The 21,595-nt window shown below is 38.6% G+C and overlaps 1 protein-coding gene across 1 annotated transcript in view; it reads right to left on the bottom strand.

Annotated features, from left to right (window-relative positions):
* The window catches only part of MARCH6 (membrane-associated ring finger (C3HC4) 6, E3 ubiquitin protein ligase), a 59,932-nt gene extending 46,707 nt beyond the window's left edge, over window positions 1–13,225 (bottom strand). The window contains exons 1-5 of the mRNA XM_011978053.1: window positions 13,115–13,225; window positions 12,184–12,257; window positions 9,408–9,551; window positions 4,277–4,349; window positions 836–1,004 (exon numbers count right to left, since the gene is read on the bottom strand). Of these exons, the coding sequence (XP_011833443.1) occupies window positions 836–1,004; window positions 4,277–4,349; window positions 9,408–9,537 (372 nt within the window). The 5' untranslated portion in view covers window positions 9,538–9,551; window positions 12,184–12,257; window positions 13,115–13,225. The remainder of the gene's footprint in view (window positions 1–835; window positions 1,005–4,276; window positions 4,350–9,407; window positions 9,552–12,183; window positions 12,258–13,114) is intronic.
* Window positions 13,226–21,595: the final 8,370 nt, after the last annotated feature.

Raw genomic sequence — 21,595 nt, 5'->3', positions numbered from 1 at the left:
GACCCTGTCTCTACATAAAATTAAGAAGTTAGCCAGGCATGGTGGTTTGCGCCTGTAGTCCCAGCTACTCAGGAGGCTGAGGTAGGAGGATCTCTTGAGCCCGGAGGTTGTAAGGCTGCAGTTAGGTGGGATCATGCCACTGCACGCCAGCCTGAGTGACAGAGCAAGACCCAATCTCAAACAAAACAAAACAAACAAAAAACTAGAAAACAAATATAAACTCTACCAAACTCTTTTTAAAAAGAAAACCTTTCAAAGACATCTTTTTTAAATGTATCCGATGTGGGATCAATTTTAGTATATAGGAACATAACCTCACTTCATAGTGCACATATTCGTTCAGTATAATTTAGCGGATTAACAGTTCACAAACCATTACAGAAAATGGTTAACAAACCTGACTCTCTTAAAAACATCATTCTGTAGTTCTCCTTATAGGACAGCCTTTTTTTTTATTGACAGCATCAGAGATGAAAATACATTTTTTTTAAAATGCACATACATATATACATATACGCAACTTAATTCTGTTAACAAACACTTGAGGAAATGTTTTCAAATTTCTGCTCAGTGGGTAAGATTGTGCACACAGACCTTAGTATACCTCCAATGCTGTCCCTACTCTAGCTAGAAAATTAAGAGGCAAAGTTATAACAACATTTTCTTGATTTTTCACATCTCTCTTCATCTTCACCCAAACCTTTCCACTGCCCTCCTTTGTAATAACAAAAGAACATTTATGAGGGACATGGAAGTCAAGAGTTTGAGTCTTAGAGAGAGACAATAATTCTCATGACCTACCTAAGTAAAATCAATTTTGGAGAAGGGGAGTTACCTCATTTTGGTGATGTCCCGCAGCATTGAAGGGTGGGGCAGCGTGCTCCAACCAAATTGGTGCTCCCCCGTGGACTATCTGCTCTCTCAACCACACCAGGCTGATGAATGCACACAGTGTGCATGTCACCACAAAACAACCCTGCAAACAATCTGCCAACAAATTTTCCCTATTAAAAAAAAAAAAAGTACATATAATTACTCCAAAGAACACTTAAAATTAGGAAAATAAAGGTAAAATGTTTTATTTTACACTAAGTCTCAGGAAAAAAACAGCCAGAAAAATAAACAATAATTTTTTGGATGAAAATCTCAAGTTTCTCCAACAGAACTATTTGTGATTATGGTGAAATTCTATTTATAAGAGAACCTATACATATTTATATACTTGTATTATATATCTTATTTAGGCATCAAATACCATCAAAACTATATGGAAATTACCTATCCATAGCCTATCTTTTGAAAATGGCCTAGAAACAGAAAGGCAGAAAGCAAAAAAGACAAAAGCAGTCTAATACTTGACAAAGGCCATGCATTAAACTTATGTAATTTACCAAAGGTTAAAAACTCTGTCCAACTCTAAGAATTTCTGTATCCTTATTTTACACACGTTTAAAAATGTGATTAGCTGACACCTGAACTCACACAAATTAATAGAATCATCGAATCAGAAAAGAGGAGAAGCTCCTCCAGACAAGTCTAATGACAACATAAAGAAATGAAGGTTAAGAGATATTCAGGATGCCATATGTAAGACAAAGAGGTCTATTACAAATTTTATAGAAGTTTGTCACTTGGCCAGGCGTGGTAGCTCATGCCTGTAATCCCAGCACTTTGGGAGGCCAAGGCAGGCGGATCACTTGAGGTCAGGAGTTTGAGACCAGCCTGGCCAACACGGTGAAACCCCATCTGTACTAAAAATACAAAAATTAGCCAGGCATGATGGTGTGCGCCTATAATTCCAGCTACTCGGGAGGCTGAAGTAGGAGAATGGCTTGAACCCAGGAGGTGGGGGTTGCAGTGAGCCGAGATTGAGCCACCGCACTCCAGCATGGGTACAGAGTGAGACTCTATCTCAAAAAAAAAAGTTCTTCATTCAGAAAGCAAATCAAGTTTTGATGCTAACTGCAAATATGCCAAAAGTGTATTCGTTTCTCAACAAATCCAGAAAGGTGAAGTATGGTTCCTTTAGTAATCATACAAGAAAATGCATCAAATGTTGTGATACCAAGGACCATTTTCTCCTTTTCCTCTCTTAAGAGGCTTATCTTTCCTTCCCTAGTCCATGTTTATGATTTCAGAATTATTCACAGATAACTCAAACACCTCTGAACTCTTAGCCACTGGAAAATCCATTATTTTAATGGAATCACTTTTTTCCTCCATAGAAAACTTGAGAAGGGTCAATCTGGTAGACCTTGACCCAGCAGCGCCAAACTTAAACTAAACTGGCATGGCCCCTAGAAAATATAGTCTGCAGTATGTCCTGAATCAAAAGAGGAATCCTAACTACCACCTTACTAAGGAACTCTCCAGGCTATTACATTCTGAAAGGTTTGGACCAAAATATCCCCTTTATATCTTCCTTGCCATCAGCAATAATCCTAACTGTTTGTTACAGATATTAAACATTTGGTGACAAACTCTAGTCCTTTTCGCTTATTCCTTTAATCTGGGCTGGTTTTGTGAATCCTGGAGAGAGGTGATGCTGCCTAAGTTCCAGAGCCCAGAGGAGGGCTTGCAAGCTTCCTCTCTTGCCCTTTTAGAATGCTGCCCTGAGACTACCATGTAAAGAAGCACCACTAGCATTCCAGAAGATAAGAGGCCATAAGGAGGAGAACCAAGGCATCTCAGATAAACCATCTTAGATCATTAAGTCTCAGTAAAACAGCTGAGTGACCTAAGCAAGCCCAATAGTTGACAAGTTCAGCTGAGCCCAGCCCAAACTGCTGACCCCAGAATTATAAGCAAATAAAATGGTAGTTGTTTTAAACCACTAAGGTTTGGGACAGTTTGTTTTGCAGCAATAGATAACTGATACAGTGCACCTAGAGATGACCTCAATTACTGAGCTACAGAATATATAGAAACTGATAAGACATCAAGGAAATTTAAAGTAAAATTTCACAGAAAAAAAAAATTCTATAGAGTACAAAATATTACTCAAAAAAAAAAGTAGCATGGCCACAACTGCTATCAGAAAAACTGGCTCAATTTTTCAAACTGTAAAAGGCAGCTTAGGACTATAAAACCAAGCCATGTTTGTAATTTAGTTTGACTAGCCCCACTAGGCTTCCAGTGGTCCTCTGTAGTCAATGAATAGTCTATTGAAAGCAATTCAGGTGACCCTCAAACCAATCAGGTCAGAGGAAAAAAGAAGTCTGCCAATATAAGGCAAGCAACAATGCTTAATGTCAAGATATAGTAAAGTAACTACAGGCAAGTTTTTAGCATTTATATTCTAATAATCATGGAAAACATTTAAAAAATAAATCTGAGTTCAAATGTGCATGTTAAAAACATATTAAAATGAACTCTTGGCCAAGCACAGTGACTCATGCCTGTAATCTCAGCACTTTGAGACACTGAGGTGGGCAGATTACTTGAGGTTAGGAGTTTGAGACGAGCCTGGCTATCATGGTGAAACTCCATCTTTACTAAAAATTTTTTAAAAATTAGCCTGGCTTGGGACCACACGCCTGTAATCCCAGCTACTCAGGAAGCTGAAGCAGGAGAATCATTTGAACCCACGAGGAAGAAGCTGCAGTGAGCAGAGATCACACCACTGCACGCTACCATAGGTAACAGAGTGAGGCTCCATTTAAAAAAAAAAAAAAACTCTTATGAACATAAGACAGTAGCATATATCTCAAACTGCATGACAGCCTATTTAGAAAGTCATCCCAGCTGTGCGTGGTGGCTCATGCCCGTAATCCACGTATTTTGGGAGCCCGAAGCGGGTGGATCACCTGAGGTCAGGAGTTTGAGACCAGTGTGGCCAACATGGTGAAACCCTGTCTCTACTAAAAATACAAAAATTAGCCAGGCATGGTGGCGGGCGCCTGTAATCCCAGCTACCAGGGAGGCTGAGGCAGAAGAATCACTTGAACCCAGGAGGCAGAGGTTGCAGTGAGCCGAGATAGCAACACTGCACTCCAGCCTGGACAACAGAACAAGACTCCATCTCAAAAAAAAAAAAAAGAAAGAAAAGTCATCCCATCATTACAAAACAGTCCCATGAAACAGGTATGTTTTAAAAGAAATGTCATTTACATTTATCAGCTACTTCTACTGCAGCTAAAACTGTTAGCGTAATAGACATAAATTATTTTTTCTCAAAACAGAAGAATTTACAAATTATAATAAAAACAAATATGCAAGGAAAAAAGCAAGCATCATCTACATCATGCAACATTCATCACACAGGTTCAATACTCACGTCGACAGCATATCTAATGGCAGTGTCAGTAGTGAGCTCACAGAGCCAGTAAACAAGCACTTGTAGATGCGGCCTACCAAAAAAGAGCATGATGGCATACAGTCACAACTCGCATCATGAACTCATATAGCTGCTCAAGAAAGCAGAAGTAAAGTGGAACACCACAAATGCCACTGAAATAAACATTTAGTCTTTACAAACCTAAGTCTCAAAATATTAAATTTTTAAAAACATGATCAGGCACAAATAGAGTGACAATCAAGAGTAAATGTTACACAATCATGTTTAGTGCTTAGATTCTCTCTAGGTTTACTTTTTTTTTTTAATTGAATGAGCTTAGATATTTGAAAAGCAAAATCTAAAGTAAAGATCTCCAAAATTATAATATAAAGAATTTTTTAAATTCTAGAATTCCAAAATTCATTAAGTCTGCTCATGACAATAAAATGTTTCAGTTTTGGAAATATAAGTCTTTGAAATTAAGAGAATTTTTCAGTACAGTATGTACTGCAATGCCATAAATGGCAACCTGACAATCAGTATTCTAAAAGCACAGATTCAGAGGTTCTCTAAAATACAGAATATATTACTCTAAATTCTGGCCATTTAGAGAAAGACAAAGTTTGGGTGAATGTACTGCTATCAAGGCAGAAAGTCTTTTAGTTAGGAAGGCAGAATTCTAGACAGAATGAGATAACAGACCACAGATTTGAAAATGGGGCACAAGAATAAAAACCTGAGGCTTTCTTTCAAACCAGTATTTGTGTATTAGCTTAAGCATTCCCTATATAGCCTTGTATCAGAGACTTCAGTTCAGATTTTCAGTGACTTCAATGGCTGTTTTCAAAACCAAGTCAAAATGGAAAGGTAGGAAAAGAATTTCTGTAATAGAAATTACTTACATGTGTTTATAAAATACTCACGCAAGTATGCTTGTAACAATGTAAAACTGACAAACCAAATGTTTAGACAGGTAAATGAATTCATATGCAATAGGCCTTCTTACTACAGAGTGCTGTGCACCGTTTAAAAAAAAAAAAAAAGGCAGCAGAACACTCACTTACATGGAAAGACCACCAGAATACGATGCTAAGCTAAAGAGAAAAGTTACAGAATATGTATCGTGTGATGTAATTTAAATTGTGCATATCTGTATACAAACAAGTCAGAACAGAAAACAAGCTTGTGATTAATAACTGTTAAATCTTATAAGTCCTTACTTTTGCCTATTTCATCTACTGATTTCAGAGAGGCATGTAAGTCTTCCACTATGACTGTGACTGTTTTTATGTATTTCAAGGCCCAGTTTTCTGGTGTATAAATGTTCTTTAATTCTATTTTCTTAGTGGATTATGCCTTTTATTGATAGGAAATATAATGCTTTGTCCCATTTAGTGCATTTGAATGATATCTGGCTGATTAATATTGCTCTGGCTTTTTGTTAGCCATTTGCTAACAAAACTATTTTTGTATCTCTTTAGCATTAACCTGTGCTGCTTTGTATTTATCTCTTGTAGTAATGCAAGTTTTATACCTACACATCTATGAAGCTCTCTCGTAACAGAGAAATCTAATCCCTGATGATTACAGACGTATTTAATTTTATTTCCCTACTTACTTCCTCCGCCTTCCCTTCCTTTCCTGCCTTTGTTTGAAATTTCCAAATTTTATTTGCTGTTTCCTACTCATCCTATTTCTAGTCTTCTAGCTGTTGCCCTTGAGTTTTGTTATGTCTTTATTAAAGTACATTTTACATAAATCTTAAGCGTACAGATGGGTGAATTCTTAAAATATACATGTCTTGGGTAATCACCACCCAAACCAAGATGTTCAACACTTCCAGCTCCCCAGAAGGCTCCTTCAAGCTTCTTCCGAGGCAAAAGCCCCTGCAAAAGGTAACCATTATTCAGATCTCTATCACTATAGATGAATTTAACCTGTTTTAAAATTTCACACACATGCAATCACACAATTTTGTGCCTGGCTTGTTTTTTGTCAAAGAAGTAAAATTCATCCATGTTATTCCATGTCACAATAGTCAGCTCTTTTTCCCTGCTATGTAGTATTCCATTGCATGAATAAACCACAACGTATCCATTCTACTATTAACAGGCATTTGACTGATTTCAGTTTTTAAGTACTATTAATAAAAATGCTGTGGTCATTCTTATACATATGTTCTTTAGTGAACAGAAACTTCTCGTTCTGTTAGTTAATTCCCAAGAATGGAACTGCTAGATCATAAGGTATTTGTATACAATATTTAGCATCAGCAGATACTGCCAGTTTTCCAAAGTGGTTATAACATATGCACTCCTCCTCGATCACTGTACACGTGTTCTAGATGCTCTACATCCTAAGCAACATTTGGCACTGTCTACTCTTTTTATTTTTAGTCACCCTCCTTCTGCATTTCTCTAATGATGCTGAACACTTTTTCATGTGTTTATTGGCTACTGTCATCCTTTGGTATCTATGGGGAATGGGTTTCAGGAATCTCCTCAATAATAAACAGATGCTCAAATTCCACAGTTAGCATTGCAGAACCCACAGACATGGAGAGCTTAGTATATTTAGCTGTTTTTCCAGAAATACCTGTTTAGACCTTCTGTCCACTGCTTAACTGAGATGTGTTTGCCTTTCTGTTATTGATTTATATACTCTAGATACAAGTCCTTTGTTGGATATGTGTACTGCAAATATCTTCGCTCATTCTATGGCTTGGTTTGCCTTTCAATTTTTTATTTTTTATTTTTATTTTTATTTTTTTTTGCATGCCAGAATTAAATTGCCTTTTATTCTTAAAAGTGTCTAAGGATGAACATAAGTTCTTAACTTTAATTATGTTCAACTTACTAATATTTTCTTTTATGCTTATTCTCCTATATTTTACTTTAGAAGTTTCTTTTTAACTTTCACATTCAGGCTTTTATCTCAAATTAATTTCTGGGTTAGGTTGAGGTAATGGTATGATTCATTTTTTTCTGTATGGCCATCTGGTTGTTGCAATACCATTTACCGAAAAAACCATCTTTTTTCCACTGATCTGTGGTGGCACTTTTGTCATTAATAATGAAACAATGTAGTTGTGAGTCTAATTCTGGGTAGTTGTGAGTCTAGTCTACATTTTTAATGCACAGTTATGCTCTATTTTTCTACCTACATCTAGAACATCTATAATCTCCCCACAAATGAGATAAGCAATTTTGAAAGCTTGAATTTCTATGTTCCTGTCACAATTTCTCCCACATTAAGATCATCTGGAATTTCAGTTCCAGGCTGTTACCCAAAAACTATTAATTATTGTAGATTAACAATCGAGACTTAGCTATATGAAACACTTCTTTGAATCTCACATCTTTCTCTCTTTGATTCCTTGCTCATTTAGTAGAGTATATCCTCAGTTTTTTCAAAAAGGTTTAAGGTGGTAAATTTTCCAATCTCTCACATCTATTGAAACATCTGTAGTTTGTCCTTCCATCTGAGAGTAATTTGCAGGAAGGGAATTTTACGTTCAAAAACATGAAATTTTGAGTTTCCACTGTCTTCGAGCATTCAACATTGCTAATTTTAAGTCTGATGCCACTTTGATTTTCTTTACTTTGTAGGATAATCTGGAAGCACACAATCTCTATACCTCTATCACCATCGCCACATTACCCAGCTCTGGAAAACTTGAGACTATGTCTAGGTTCATGAGACTTTTCCTTTACCATGGTCAGCTTTCTCTTTCAATCTAAAAGACACCAATTGTTTCCTCATCTCCACATCTCCACAGATACTGAAACAACTAGATTAGCCTCCATTTCTCTATATTTATTTCTCATAACTACTTTGTCCCTCTGAGTTTCATCCTGGGAGAATTCCTTCATACAATTTTCTAGCTAACTCACTCTTCAACAGTACCTATATTCTGCTAGTTGGTGTATCTTCCAAGAATTTCATTTCCATAGGTAATCAACATTATTTTACCATATTTTAAGGAGACATGAAGATATTAATTATGCTAATTTAAAATTTTGTTTAATGAATCTTATCTATATACTCTGCCACCCATATACTACATACTTCTCTCCATGTCTATAAGAACAACAAAGAATCCAAGAGGATTCTTTGGATTGATTAGGGGGGTTGATTAGCATATCAACCTCCCAAAGAGCCTCCTATATCTGAAAGATAAGCCTCCCAATTATTTAGGACCATTACATGTATGAGTATTTTTTAATTTTATTTTAATTTTATTTGTATTTTATTGAGGTGACATCTCACTCTGTTGCCCAAGCTGGAGTGCAGTAGCGTGATCTCAGCTCACTGAAACCTCTGCCTCCCGGGTTCAAGTGATTCTCCTGTCTTAGCCTCCCGAGTAGCTGGGATTATAGGCGCACACTACCACACCCGGCTAATTTTTGTATTTTTAGTAGAGCCGGGGTTTCACCATGTTGGTCAGGCTGGACTCGAACTCCTGACCTCAAGTGAGCCTCCCACCTCGGCCTCCCAAAGTGCTGGGATTACAGACGTGAGCAACCACACCCGGCCATGTGAGTATTTTTTTAAAGGAGGGTTGTGGAATCCCAAAAGAATTCATTTTTTGCAGTCCTTTTTTTCCCCCCCCCCTCCGAGACAGAGTCTTGCTCTGTTGCCCAAGCTGGAGTGCAGTGGTGCTATCTCAGTTCACTGCAACCTCCGCCTCCTGGGTTCAAGCAATTCTCCTGCCTCAGCCTCCATGTTGGCCAGGCTAGTCTCAAACTCCTGACCTCGTGATCTGCCTACCTCGGCCTCCCAAAGTGCTGAGATTACAGGAATGAGCCACCATGCCCGGCCATCTTTTGCAGTCCTTGAAAGCTCCAGTATACTTCAAATCCAGTTATGATTTGATTTTTTCAATGCATTCATGAACTTTCATGGTTAGCCATTCTGTATGCTGTGTCCTTTCCCATATTCATTCAAGAAACTGACCTGTTAAACTCATTCTTAGTTCAGATGAACATCTTCTAAATAAGGCTTTCCTAATACGTGACATTCTGACATCAAATAACTAAACATCAAATAATAATATGATGCAATATTGCTTTATAATATCAAGTAGTTATGCAATGTTTAAATAACTCCAATAAGAGGCATGAATACTCACATGCTGTAAGAGGAACAACTCCCAACCATGCAAAGGCCACAAGTGTATAATGAAACCAATATCGTATTGCAGTACCAATACTTGTAACCAGTCCAGCAAATATGTCTTGAATTGGAAGCCGTGAAGGCATATCTGGAGAATAAACTATAAGCAGAAAAAAGGTACTTAAAATTTCATGAAGATTTGAAAATAGCTTAATTCATAAATATAAAATACATTAATTAAACTTTCAATATTTGCCTTGTGCTTAATTTTTTTCTTATTAAAAGAAATAAAACAAATAGTTACAATATCACATTTACCCAAGAAGTCATTTATGAGGTAAATCACGTGTGAAACGTGGAAATCAACAAAGGCCTCTGAGCAGGAAAAAAAATTCAACAGATGTTCACATCCCTTGCAAATAGCCATAAACTTCATACAAGGCCCATTTACACATATTTTAACATTCAACCAATATAATCATCTGGTTTCCCAAATTATAAGAGATATGATAAAGCAAACAGGAGCAAAAGATGAAACTGAAAACATGCCATCAACACTCCCCCAAATATAAGCATTAAATAGCACTCAAAAAGCACAACAGTCTGCGGCAGATCATTTCACGTGGGAGCAAACATCCCACTGACATTTGTTAGCCACTTTCCCAATGTTAGCATAATACTTAAAATTTCAAACGATAAATTCAGATCTTCCCACTACTCTGCGAAATGTGGCTCAACACATTCAGAAAAAGAAAGGTTCTGCCACATTTTAGGATTCCCTTTTAAAATGGCTCCAATAAAAAAACCACTGCTTATTATTAAAAAGCTCTACCACAGGTAGCTAGGAAAGAACATAAAGGAAAAACACACACTTCTTTCTCCACTAAGGCCAAAACAAGAACTTATGATATATCAGGGTTTAAAAGCAATGACCTAAAATTTTTAAGAGCACTATCACAAAACGGTTCACACCCATAAACATTGAGAAATAAACAATTAACAAATAGCAACTTTTTTTTTTTTTTTGAGACAGAGTCTCACTCTGTTGCCCAGGCTGGAGTGTGGTGGCATAATCTTGGCTCACTGCAAACTCCGCCTCCCAGGTTCAAGTGATTCTCCTGCCTCAGGCTCCCAAGTAGCTGGGATTACAGGCGCCTGCCACCACACCTGGCTGATTTTTGCATTTTTAGTAGAGACAGGGTTTCCACCACGTTGGCCAGGCTAGCCTCAAACTTCTGACCTCAGGTGATCTGCCTGCCTCAGCCTTTCAAAGTGCTGGAATTACAGGCGTGAGCCACAGCGCCTGGCCACAAATAGCAACTTTTAATGACACATGCCCACAGATCATAGACTTCCATAGGATATCTGGCATACAAGAGTAAGTCATTAAAACCAGTAATAATAGAGGTTTTTTTGGAAAACATAAAAGAAATAGAGAATATAACTACCAAATGAAAATTAAAATGTACAAAAAAAGCTGCTTCTGGCCTCAAAGTAAAAGGCCACGTATTTCCTATCAACTGAATTTCATGAAGATACTTAACTATTTAGTCTTAGTTTCCTATGAATCTTGACAAGCTGTACAGCTTTTATGTACTACAGAAAATTAATTACTACAAAATAACAGAATTGAGTTTTTTAGATGAATATACAGCTCCAAAAGTGAAAGTGTAATAACTTTAATCATTTATACTCATCAAATAAAAACAAAGTAAAACACTAATTTACAGCATTTATATTGAGAAGCTCAAGATGCTTTAAAGGAAACCACACACACACAACTAAAACACAAAAATCCTTTGTAAGGGAAGGCAATGTAGGGCATCCCAGAATGAAAAATTATGCTTCAAATACTTAATAATCTGCCAGCACAGTCCTCTACTTATTTAAGATGAAGCATATTAAGTATTAATAGGCACAGGAATTATAGTTAAAACCTTAAAGGTTGCAAAATATTTTATAAAGGCTTATGAAATACTGACCTTAAAAGTTAGTCTCATGAAAAAAACGGTAATTTAAAACTTTATTTGGCCAGGCAATGTGGCTCAAGCCTGTAATCCCAACACTTTGGGAGGCTGTGGCAGGAGAACTGCTTGAGGCCAGGAGTTCAAGACCAACCTGGGCAATATAGTGAGACCCCCCCCCCAACTCTATTTATTTATTTTTTTTAAGTTTTATGGCTATTATTCTAACCTACACAACTTTAACTCAAAATATAGTCCAAATTTGAAGAGTAGTGAGTATCTGATGAAATCAAGGCATCATTAATTTTTCTAGGTGGATAACGATATTATAGTTACGTTTTTGAAAAAGAACCCTTACCTTTTAGAGATACATACTGAAATATGTACAGATGAAATTATAAATGGTAGAATTATTTTTTAAATAATGGAGAAAAAATAAAAGGATAAAGAGGCAGGCAACAAGAGCATGTGTAAAACAAGACTGGCTATGAGTTGAAACTAAGTGATGGGTACACGTGGACTTGTTAGATTTCTGCATGTGTTTGAACTTTTCTATAATTAAAAGTAAAAAAATGTTTAAAGACAAAAAAAAACCCCACAAATTAAATCTCAAACATGTGTGTGATAAAAGAGAGCATACAGTTTTTAAAAATATTTTCCTAAATAAAATATCAATACTTCCTATCACTATCAAAGACAATCAAGCTGAAAACAGTTGTTTTAAAGTACTTAAACACTTTTTCCCTCTTCCTCTGTCAACTGATCTAAACACCTTTATGCCATGAGTGATAACCAAACAAATGCAGTGAAAAGGTCTAAAGAACTTACTTGGTGTAAAAGCAAATCTGTGCTTGCATAATTCACAGTATTCTTTTCGACTGTGTTTCAGCCACTGAACTAAGCTGTAATTATAAACAGATTCATAAGTACAGAGTTTACAACAAAGAAACCTACAGTTTTGTTGAAAACATTGTTTTTATTAAAAATGTACATATCACAGAGCTTTTAGTTTCAAAATTTTCAAATTTAAAATACTCAACTTTTTGTAACCGCCTTCTAAAAATAAAAAACTACAACAGCTAGACATAAAAACAACACATTTTTCTACCATTAAAAAAGGTTTAATTAATCAAAATTGTGATTTCCTCAAAGCAAAATGAATATGAAAGAATCTCCAAGCATCAACATCAGTTTTAATCCTGGTCTGATAATACTGGTACCTGGTAGCTAGGTCTGCATTCTGGTTCTGCCACTAACTGGCTGGCTATGTGGCCTAGGACAAGTTATCTAACCTTCCTATGCTTCAGTTTCCTCATCTGCATAATAATAACACTCTACCTCATCACAGTTTTCTTATAAGAATTAAGTGAGTTGAGATGTACAAAACACTAAGAATAGTTCTTGGCAAAAAGTTATTCATAAATGTAAGCTACTATTATGCCAAGCAAAACTAGAAAATCGTAACACTTTCGGAGAACAAAATAAGCTCTCCATGGTAGAAATAACAATGGGTAATCACGTGTACCTGGAAGGGGATACACCAAAATAACAGCCATGGTATTAAGAATTAATGGAAAATTTCTTTTCCAAATTTTTGAAATTTTACAATAAAAGGGCTTTTTTAGTTTCCTGTGCTCGGGACAATACAATAAAATTTTAAAAATAATTACAGAGAAAGTACATTGAAATGATCCTTGTTACTGTATACATGACAAAACTGAAGCTCCGACTTACACAACTTTCTAAAAGTATGACTTACCATTCCTGATGGATAAACTTAATACTGCCAGTACATACACAAGGATGATAAAGTGGTTTCTCAGGTGTTCCTTCCGACCGACACACTCTACATATGTCTGTCAATGAAAAAGGAAAATTGAATTTCCTTTGCTTATTAACTTTTTTAAAAAAACAAGAGACAAGCATAAACCAAAATATTGGACATTAAAGCAAGAATCTATCACTTGACAAAACATTAATAGCATGGAGAACTGAAACTTGCGATTAAGTTGCGATTCAAGTGTATATTTAAAACGAAAAAACTTCCTAAATAATGTATTAAAAGTTGTTCCTTTGTATAACAGCTTTTAAATAAACCAAAGTTGAAAATAACAGGAACAGATGATTTTATTTAAAACTGCACTCTCCACAACAGATAATAGAAATATGTAAAATCAGGTCACCATTGGCATCCTAACAGTTTTAAACTCCAGTCCTTTTTTTTTTTTTTTTGAGACAGAGTCTCGCTGTCACCCAGGCTGGAGCGCAATGGCACGATCTCAATGGAGTGCAATGGAGCTCAGTGCAAGCTCCACCTCCCGGGTTCACGCCATTCTCCTGCCTCGGAGTAGCTGGGATTATAGGCGCTCACGATTGCACCCAGCTAGTTTTTTGTATTTTTTAGTAGAGACGGGGTTTCGTCGTGTTAGCCAGGATGGTCTCGATCTCCTGACCTCATGATCCACCCGCCTCGGCCTCCCAAAGTGCTGGGATTACAGGCGTGAGCCACGGCGCGTGGCCTCCAGTCTTAACAATTTAATGGTTTAAAGTCCTAACAGCCTAAACTCCACAAAACACATCTGAGGACTCACCACAGTAACAGCAGTTAGAAGACATGCTTTTCATGTCGTCCCACCCCACAAGAGTGTGAAGTAGACAGACACAGAAACACACACACACACTTCAAGGACTGGTTGGGGGAGGGGATACCCCAAAGCCACAAAGGCACCAGGCCACAGAGAGATGAGCCGGAAGCCACCTTAAGCAGAAGGGACAGGAGTCCAGTGCTAAGGGGTCCTTGGACCGCAGCCCACCCCTCATGCCCAGCATTACGAGGCTCTAGGGGCACATTTGCCTGTCCTCCTGCCTGGAGTGGACCCGAAGCAGCACGACGGTGGAGGAACCACTACTGATCCTTCGCACTCTCGCTTTAAAGCTCCTACCTGGGTCCACTTAGGGAACCCTGGCTATAACTTTTATTTTCGACCGTTCTCAGCTATGCGTCAGGGCCAAGAGCCAATCCCTAGTGGCCTATCGAGGGAGAATCAGCAGAAACTTAATGCATACTTTCGGCCTGCTCTCTCACGGGGAATTCTTCCTTAACAAGGAATTACTACAATCCCGATCCGCATCACTAATGGATTTAATGGGTCTCTGGCACCCATCGGATTCAAATAAGCACATGCTGAGAGCAGTGTGGTGCGTGGTTCCAGGCATTTAAGAGCATCACAGACCTGTGGCTACTCTTCTGTGGGTGGGGGTGCATGCCTTTTCTAGGCTGGTGGAGAGATCCGTCTGGTGACTAGATAACCAAGGAGACTAGTGTGCTAACCAGTTGGGCGATCCAGAGTTTAATTGCTCAATCTCAGATGGCTGAATGTCATTTGTCTGAATTGGGGGATGCTGAATGCTCGCCTAACTGGTTAGCATGCTAGTCTTCCTGGTTATCGATTAACTACCAGTCAAATCTCTTCATCGAGTAGAAAAGCCATGCACCCCCATCCACAGAACAACTATCAATGGGACAATCCTGTCTGTGCTGGAAGCAGGTAAGGTTGCTCATGTTGAGTAGAATTATGCCATCCCTACTGCTGCTGCCTTTCAGATTCAGCTTTGAACACAGACCTTCCTCCTACCACAACCCAAAGGGTTTCCTGGAAGCTGCTAGTGGGTCATGGGCATTAATGCAGTGGTCAACATCACATTTATGTTCGTAACTACACAGGACCTGAACTTCTTTAAACTTCCTACTTTCACCTTCATCCTTGGTTAATGAAAACATCCTTGGCAAAAGCTTTCACTCTGATCAGTCTTACTACCGGCCCAGAATTTGAGTCCTAGCGGTGCAATACTAATGCCCCAACTGCCCTGCTTAATCAGCTTCCTCAAAGTTTTGACACAAACAAAATAGAACCACACTCCCATTCCATGATTCCCACCAGCAGTATCCAGGCAGCCCACACTACTTTGAACACTAATTTTCTTCAAGTGCACACTTCAGCTCCAGGGAAACTCAGGGAAGAGCCCGGAAGGTACCAAAAGGCAAGAGGCATGGACTTTCTTGCAATGGACCCCGGCAGCACCTAAGATCCAAGAACAAGCATTTTAATGGCCACAAATTCAGCACACCACACTGAAAGTGGGATTACCGTGGCTGCCAGCACCACGCTTGCCCTGCAATAGATTCTCTTTAAAGGATTTAAAGTGGACTCTTTCCAACTACAGGGCCTTGAAAGAGTTCCATGTTGTTTTAATCATTATCTTCCAGGGTTGGGAGTGGGTAATTTGTGCGCCTGCTGCGTTCCTTAGATAGGATATTAATTTATCAGGCTCTCTCTGCAAAACCAAATTGAGATTCCCTATTACTAAGATTCTTGGTCACAGTGGTCGCCTCAGCAGGCACTATAACAGCCACCTAAGAGTGACAGGGCCATGGCAGGGGTGGGGGGAAAATGTGATTGATCTAGGTTACCTAGAATCACCAGAGTCACAGCAGCTGCAGGTGTAGATCAGTTCTACAATAACCAGTTATCTATGTAGAAGCTGAACCCACATTCAGCCATTCACACCCCCACTGTGGATTAACCTTTGAGACTGGCATGTGCTACTCCTGTAGGATCTACCAGGGAGGGTGGGTGCAAGTGTGGATATACAGGTCCCAGGCATAGGATCTGGGCTCCCTAGCCCACACTCGGATGGCTGTGCAAGTAGGAAGTAGGGTATAGCAGCCACAGCATGGCAAAGGGTGTCCCACCCATGGGATGCTGCCCTCCAGGAACATCGTGACTGGTAGGCCATTGACTACGGCCTGGGGTATGGTAAAGATAGTCCTGTTGGCACGCTGCTGCCTGTGAGATGCAAGGACAACAGGTGGAGTGATATCCACATGGGTACAGTACTGGTCACATGGTGAGCTCATTTCATGATACAAAACACTGCCACCTAGGCAACTTAGCCCTGCGTGGCCTGAGAAAGCTGTGGTCGGGACCAAAGCAATGGCAAACTCCAGGGTACACTCACCCACAGGAAGCACTGCTCACTCCAAGTGGATGGCCAGCTAGCAAATTGTGGAACAGGACAGGTGGAGTAGGGAGAGAGACACGGATCTCCACTCAGAAGTATGCAGACATACACATGAATTAGAGCACTGATTTTTCAGAAGACCCCTGTCCTTCTGAATGACAAACCAAGAAACAACATACTAAGCAAACCCAACAACTCTAAAATCAAGCCCCAGGGCTCCGCTTGGCCTAGAGGAGAGAACTGGGATCCCAAGTTTCTCACTCAGAGAATGCAAAGACACAACTACTATCCTAGTAACACTTAAGTTTTTTTTTTTTAAGAGACAGGGTCTTGCTGTGTCACCCAGGCTGGAGTGCAGTGACACCACCATAGCTCACTGTAACCTCCAACTCCTGGCCTCAAGCAATCCTCCCATCTCAGCTCCCAAAGCACTAGGATTGCAGGCATGAGCCACCATGCCCAGCTCCTAAGACTTCTTTTTCACTTACTGTCTTGCCAGTTTGCAGTGGTATTTTCTAGAGGCTATATGAGACAACAGAATGAATGCACTAGAGATGAAAAGACCCAGCTGCTTCTCATTAAACTAGGTATTAAAGAGATTGGCAAATATAAAACAAATCCACTTTCCTCATCAATTTTGGGGGTCTGGAATAGTTATTTTCATGAAAAATAGTATTTATATTAACACATAATGAGTGCTGTTATTTTAAAGCAAATTAATAAATACTTCCAAAATTGTTCTTCAAGGAGTTTGTCAAGAAGAAGAACAAGTGCATTAATCCATGTGTTACTTTAATTTGATTATATGAAAACAATGACAGGTTAGGTCTCAAGTAGGGAAAAAAAATCCTGAAGGGAATTCTAACATATCATTATTTCCAAGCAGTATTAATAACTCTTTAAAATCTCCCGAGTATCTATTTTCGCATAGAGTCAATTGTATAATGAAGTACAAAAAATTCTAATGAATGGATTAACGATCACTATTGCTACATGCTTTTAAGTCAAAACATATTTTACAAAACTACTGACATGATCACATTTCATAAAGCATTATATCCACTAACAATAGTACACAGACATGATAAAAGAATAAAGATCTTTAAGATGCTGTGGGTTTTCTCCCCCCTCAATTGGGTCTTAGGAGAAAAAGGAATATAAGGAAAAGGAAAATTAACTTTCTGCTCCATTATGGAACAGAAAACATCAAAATCCAAAATGATGTTTTCATATTCTCAAAATTAATTTTAAGTAATTAACTGGCATTTGATCTTCCATGTCTCTATGTCTCTCTCTTTTTTTTTTTTTTTGGCCTACTCACATTGGCAGCAATAAAAATTGCTATTTTAAAATCTCTGTGGGGAGTGGACATTACGGGAGCACACCACCACATTTGGCTAATTTTTTTAGGAGATGGAGTCTCACTATGTTGCCCAGGATGGTCTCAAACTCCTGGCCTAAAGTAATCATCTTGTCTCAGCCTCCTGAATAGCTGTGACTATAGATGCCAGCCAGCAGCTACTTGCATGTCTTTTAACTTCTATTTGGTATAATGTACTAGAAACTTTAATGAAGGCGTTTTAAAAGACTAACCACTGCCTCGAAAAAAAAAAAGTATAAAAAAGCACAACATTCATTTGTTACTTTGACATCAGTTAGGAACTACCCTTTATTTCATTACCTACCGATATGGTTTGGCTGTGTCCCCACTCAAATCTCATCTTGAATTCCCACGTGTTGTAGGAGAGACCTGGTGGGAGGTAATTGAATCATGGGGGCAAGTCTTTGCAGTGCTGTTCTCGTGATAGTGAGTAAGTCTCACGAGATCTGATGGTTTGAAAACCAGGAGTTCCCCCGCACAAGTTCTCTCTCTCTTTTTGCCAGCTACCATCCCTATTAAGTGACTTGCTCCTCCTTGCCTTCCACCATGATTGTGAAGCTTCCCCAGCCATATGGAACTGTAGGTACATTATAAATCTGTTTCTTTTGTAAATTGCCCAGTCCCAGGTATGTCTTTATCAGCAGCATGAAAACAGACTAATACACCTACCATCTCTACACACAGTTCTAAGTGCTCTGAATGTATTCCATCATTTACTCCTCACAATACCAATCCCAGTTTGGGAAACTGAGGTTGAAAGGGGCAGGGTAATATAACACACCTAAGGCCACACAAGACTAAGGAGAAGGCAGTATGCAAGAGATCTAGGATATTACTGCATTGTCACACTTCCAGAAAACTGGCTGGAAATCTAAGAATAGCTAATTCTATTTCGGTTACTGAGAACCAAGTAATTATCAAGCAAGCACCAAATGAGGATTAAAAACTAGCTCCCAATTCCAAAAGTACTCTCCTTTTGACCGTATCATGCTTCTTCCCAACTACTTTCATCAAGCAATCAGGTTATCTTGAATGTTTTTTTCTCATAATGTCAATACTCTATTTATCTGCTCCTCCAACTTTATCATATTCTCCCACTCGCACAGTAGACTGCTCCCTCCAGTAAAACATATATTACTGAATTATAAAGATAAAACATAAACGGTAGTACACCTAATTAAAAAGTAGTTTTATTACTGCCAACCTGAACATTTCCACAGTTTACCAAGTTCTCTCTCCGTGAATTATCTGTTCAAGTTCTTTGTTCAGTTTGCTAATCAAGGTCTCAACAATAAGAAAACTAAAAAAAAAAAAAAAAAAAATCATCTTCGTGCTGGGCTAGGTAAAAAAGAAAGAAAGAAAATGGTTTAAAAAAAAAAATCAGCAAAAGATCTGAACACACTCACCAAAAGAGGAATAAAAAATTTTTAATGTTAAAGTCATTCAAGAAATGCAAATTTAAATCACAAGAAGATGGTGATGGCTGCACAACAAGGTGTATTTAATGCCACTGAAGTATATATTCAAAAGTAGTTAAAATAGTATATTTTATTACATATACTTTACCACAATCAAATTTTTAAATAAAAATCACAGTAATGCCAGGTATGGTAGCTCACGCTTGTAATCCCAGCACTTTGGGAGGCTGAGGCAAGAGGATCATCTGAGCCCAGGAGTTCAAGACCAGCCTGGGAAACATAGGGTGACCCAGATATCTACAATAAAATTTTAAAATTAGCAGGGTATGATGGCGCCTGCTTGTAGTCCTAGCTACTCAGGAGGCTAAGGCAGGAGCTGGAGGCTGTAGTGAGCTATGACTGCACCACTGCACTCCAGCCTGGGTGATAAGCAAGATCCTGTCTCAAAAAAAAAAAAAAAAAAAAAAAAATTCACAGTAAGATACCCCCATACCTATTGAAAGGGCAAAGAAATGAAAATAAAAATACCCTTACCATACAATCCAGAAATCCTACTTACACTTAACCTGACAAAATGAAAACTTATGTTCACACAAAAACCTATGTGAGTATGTATAATGGTTTCATCCTTAATTGCCCAAAACTAGAAACAATCAACTCAAGAATTCCACAACTGGGTAACAGATAAACTGTGGTACATCCCTACAGTAAAACATTAAGCAATACAAAGAAATGAACTAGTGATACAAGCAACAATGTTGTGGATAACCCTCAAACATTATATTAAGTTAAAGAAATCGGACTCAAAAGACTATGTACTATATGGTTCTATTTATGACATTCTGGAAAAGGCAAAACAATAGGGACAGAAACAGACCAGTAGTTGCCAGGGGCTGGAAATGGGGACAAATTTGACCATAAAAGGGTAAAGGATATTTGCGAGGAGGGGGGTAATGGAACTATTCTGTATCTTGACTGTGCTGGCTATATGACTGCATGTATTTGTCAAAATAGGTATTAAATAAGGTAAATTTTACTGTAAATTATACTTTAACTTGAAAAATGAAACAGAAAGGCCTTCTACAGTAGTGTCCACACAAACATGTGGGAAGAAAGAACAAATAAGAAAGAATGATGACATAAAAAAAATACTTGTTCCCTCTCTAAAATGTCATCTAATGAAACTGTAGATTGAAGTGTATACCCAATAAGCACGTTTTTCATCCAACCGGGCAAAAACTGATGTTGTTAGGGACTGGAAATCATCAGCATTGGTCACCAAATATTTCTCACTTTCCACTTTCTGGGCATATGCTGGAACTGCACTTCCCTGCCACCTCTGAAATTAGACATGGACATGTAACTTAATTTGGTCAATGAAATATGAGGTACAATGACAAGTATCCCTTCTTGGTAGAAGTGTTTGAGAGCCAATAAACACAATTCATCACGCTGCATTTTCCCTGCCTCAACGGGCATGGAAGCATGCAGTAAGGGATGGAGCTTCCATCAAGCTGGGTTCCTCAGTGACTACAGTTAGCAAAAGCACTTCCCCCTCCACCCACACTGGAAAATTAATCTTTTTTTTTCTTTTTAATTAAGAAACAGAGACTTGCTTTGTCATCCAGGCCATTCAGGCTGGAGTGCAATGGCACAACCATAGTTCACTGCAGCCTCAAACTCCTGGCTGGGCACGGTGGCTCACACCTGTAATCCCAACACTTTGGGAGGCCATAGTGGGCAGATTGCTTGTGATCAGGGGCTTGACATTAGTCTGGCCAACATGGTGAAACCCCATCTCTGCTAAAGAACATGGTGGTGCACACCTGTAGTACCAGCTACTCGCAAGGCAGAGGCAGGAAAATCGCTTGAACCTGGGAGGCGGAGGTTGCAGCAAACCGAGATGACACCACTGCACTCAAGACTGGCCAATGGAGCAAGACTCCATCTCGAAAAGAAACAAACAAAAAGCACTCCTGGGTTCAAGTGATCCTCCTGCCTCAGCCTCCCAGCTGGGACTGCACACGCACACCACCACGCCCAGCTAAATTTTTCTTTATTTTTTGTAGAGACAGGGTCTCACTATCACTACGTTGCCCAGGCTGGTCTTGAACTCCAGGGCTCAAGCAATCCTCTGGCTTTGGCCTCCCAAACTGCCAGTATTATAGGTGTGAGCCAATGTGCCTGGCCAAGAAGTGATTAACCTTTTGATGCTTTAAGCTCCTGAGGTTTAGGGTAGTTTGTGACTACGACGTAACTTAGCTGATCCTATTTTATACAGAATCCTAGCAGCTTTGCAAAAACATGAAGCAAGTACGACTATTAGAAACATACAAAGTCAAAAAAAGAACAGCCTGTTTTGTATACTAGTTCCAATCCCACCACCCAAAATATCAACAGAGCAACAAGGTCAAGGCTA

Source organism: Mandrillus leucophaeus, unplaced genomic scaffold (assembly GCF_000951045.1).
Source record: "Mandrillus leucophaeus isolate KB7577 unplaced genomic scaffold, Mleu.le_1.0 Scaffold188, whole genome shotgun sequence".
Classification (NCBI taxonomy): domain Eukaryota; kingdom Metazoa; phylum Chordata; class Mammalia; order Primates; family Cercopithecidae; genus Mandrillus; species Mandrillus leucophaeus.
Note: the sequence above shows the minus strand (reverse complement) of the source record. Positions and strands in the feature narration are given on the sequence as shown.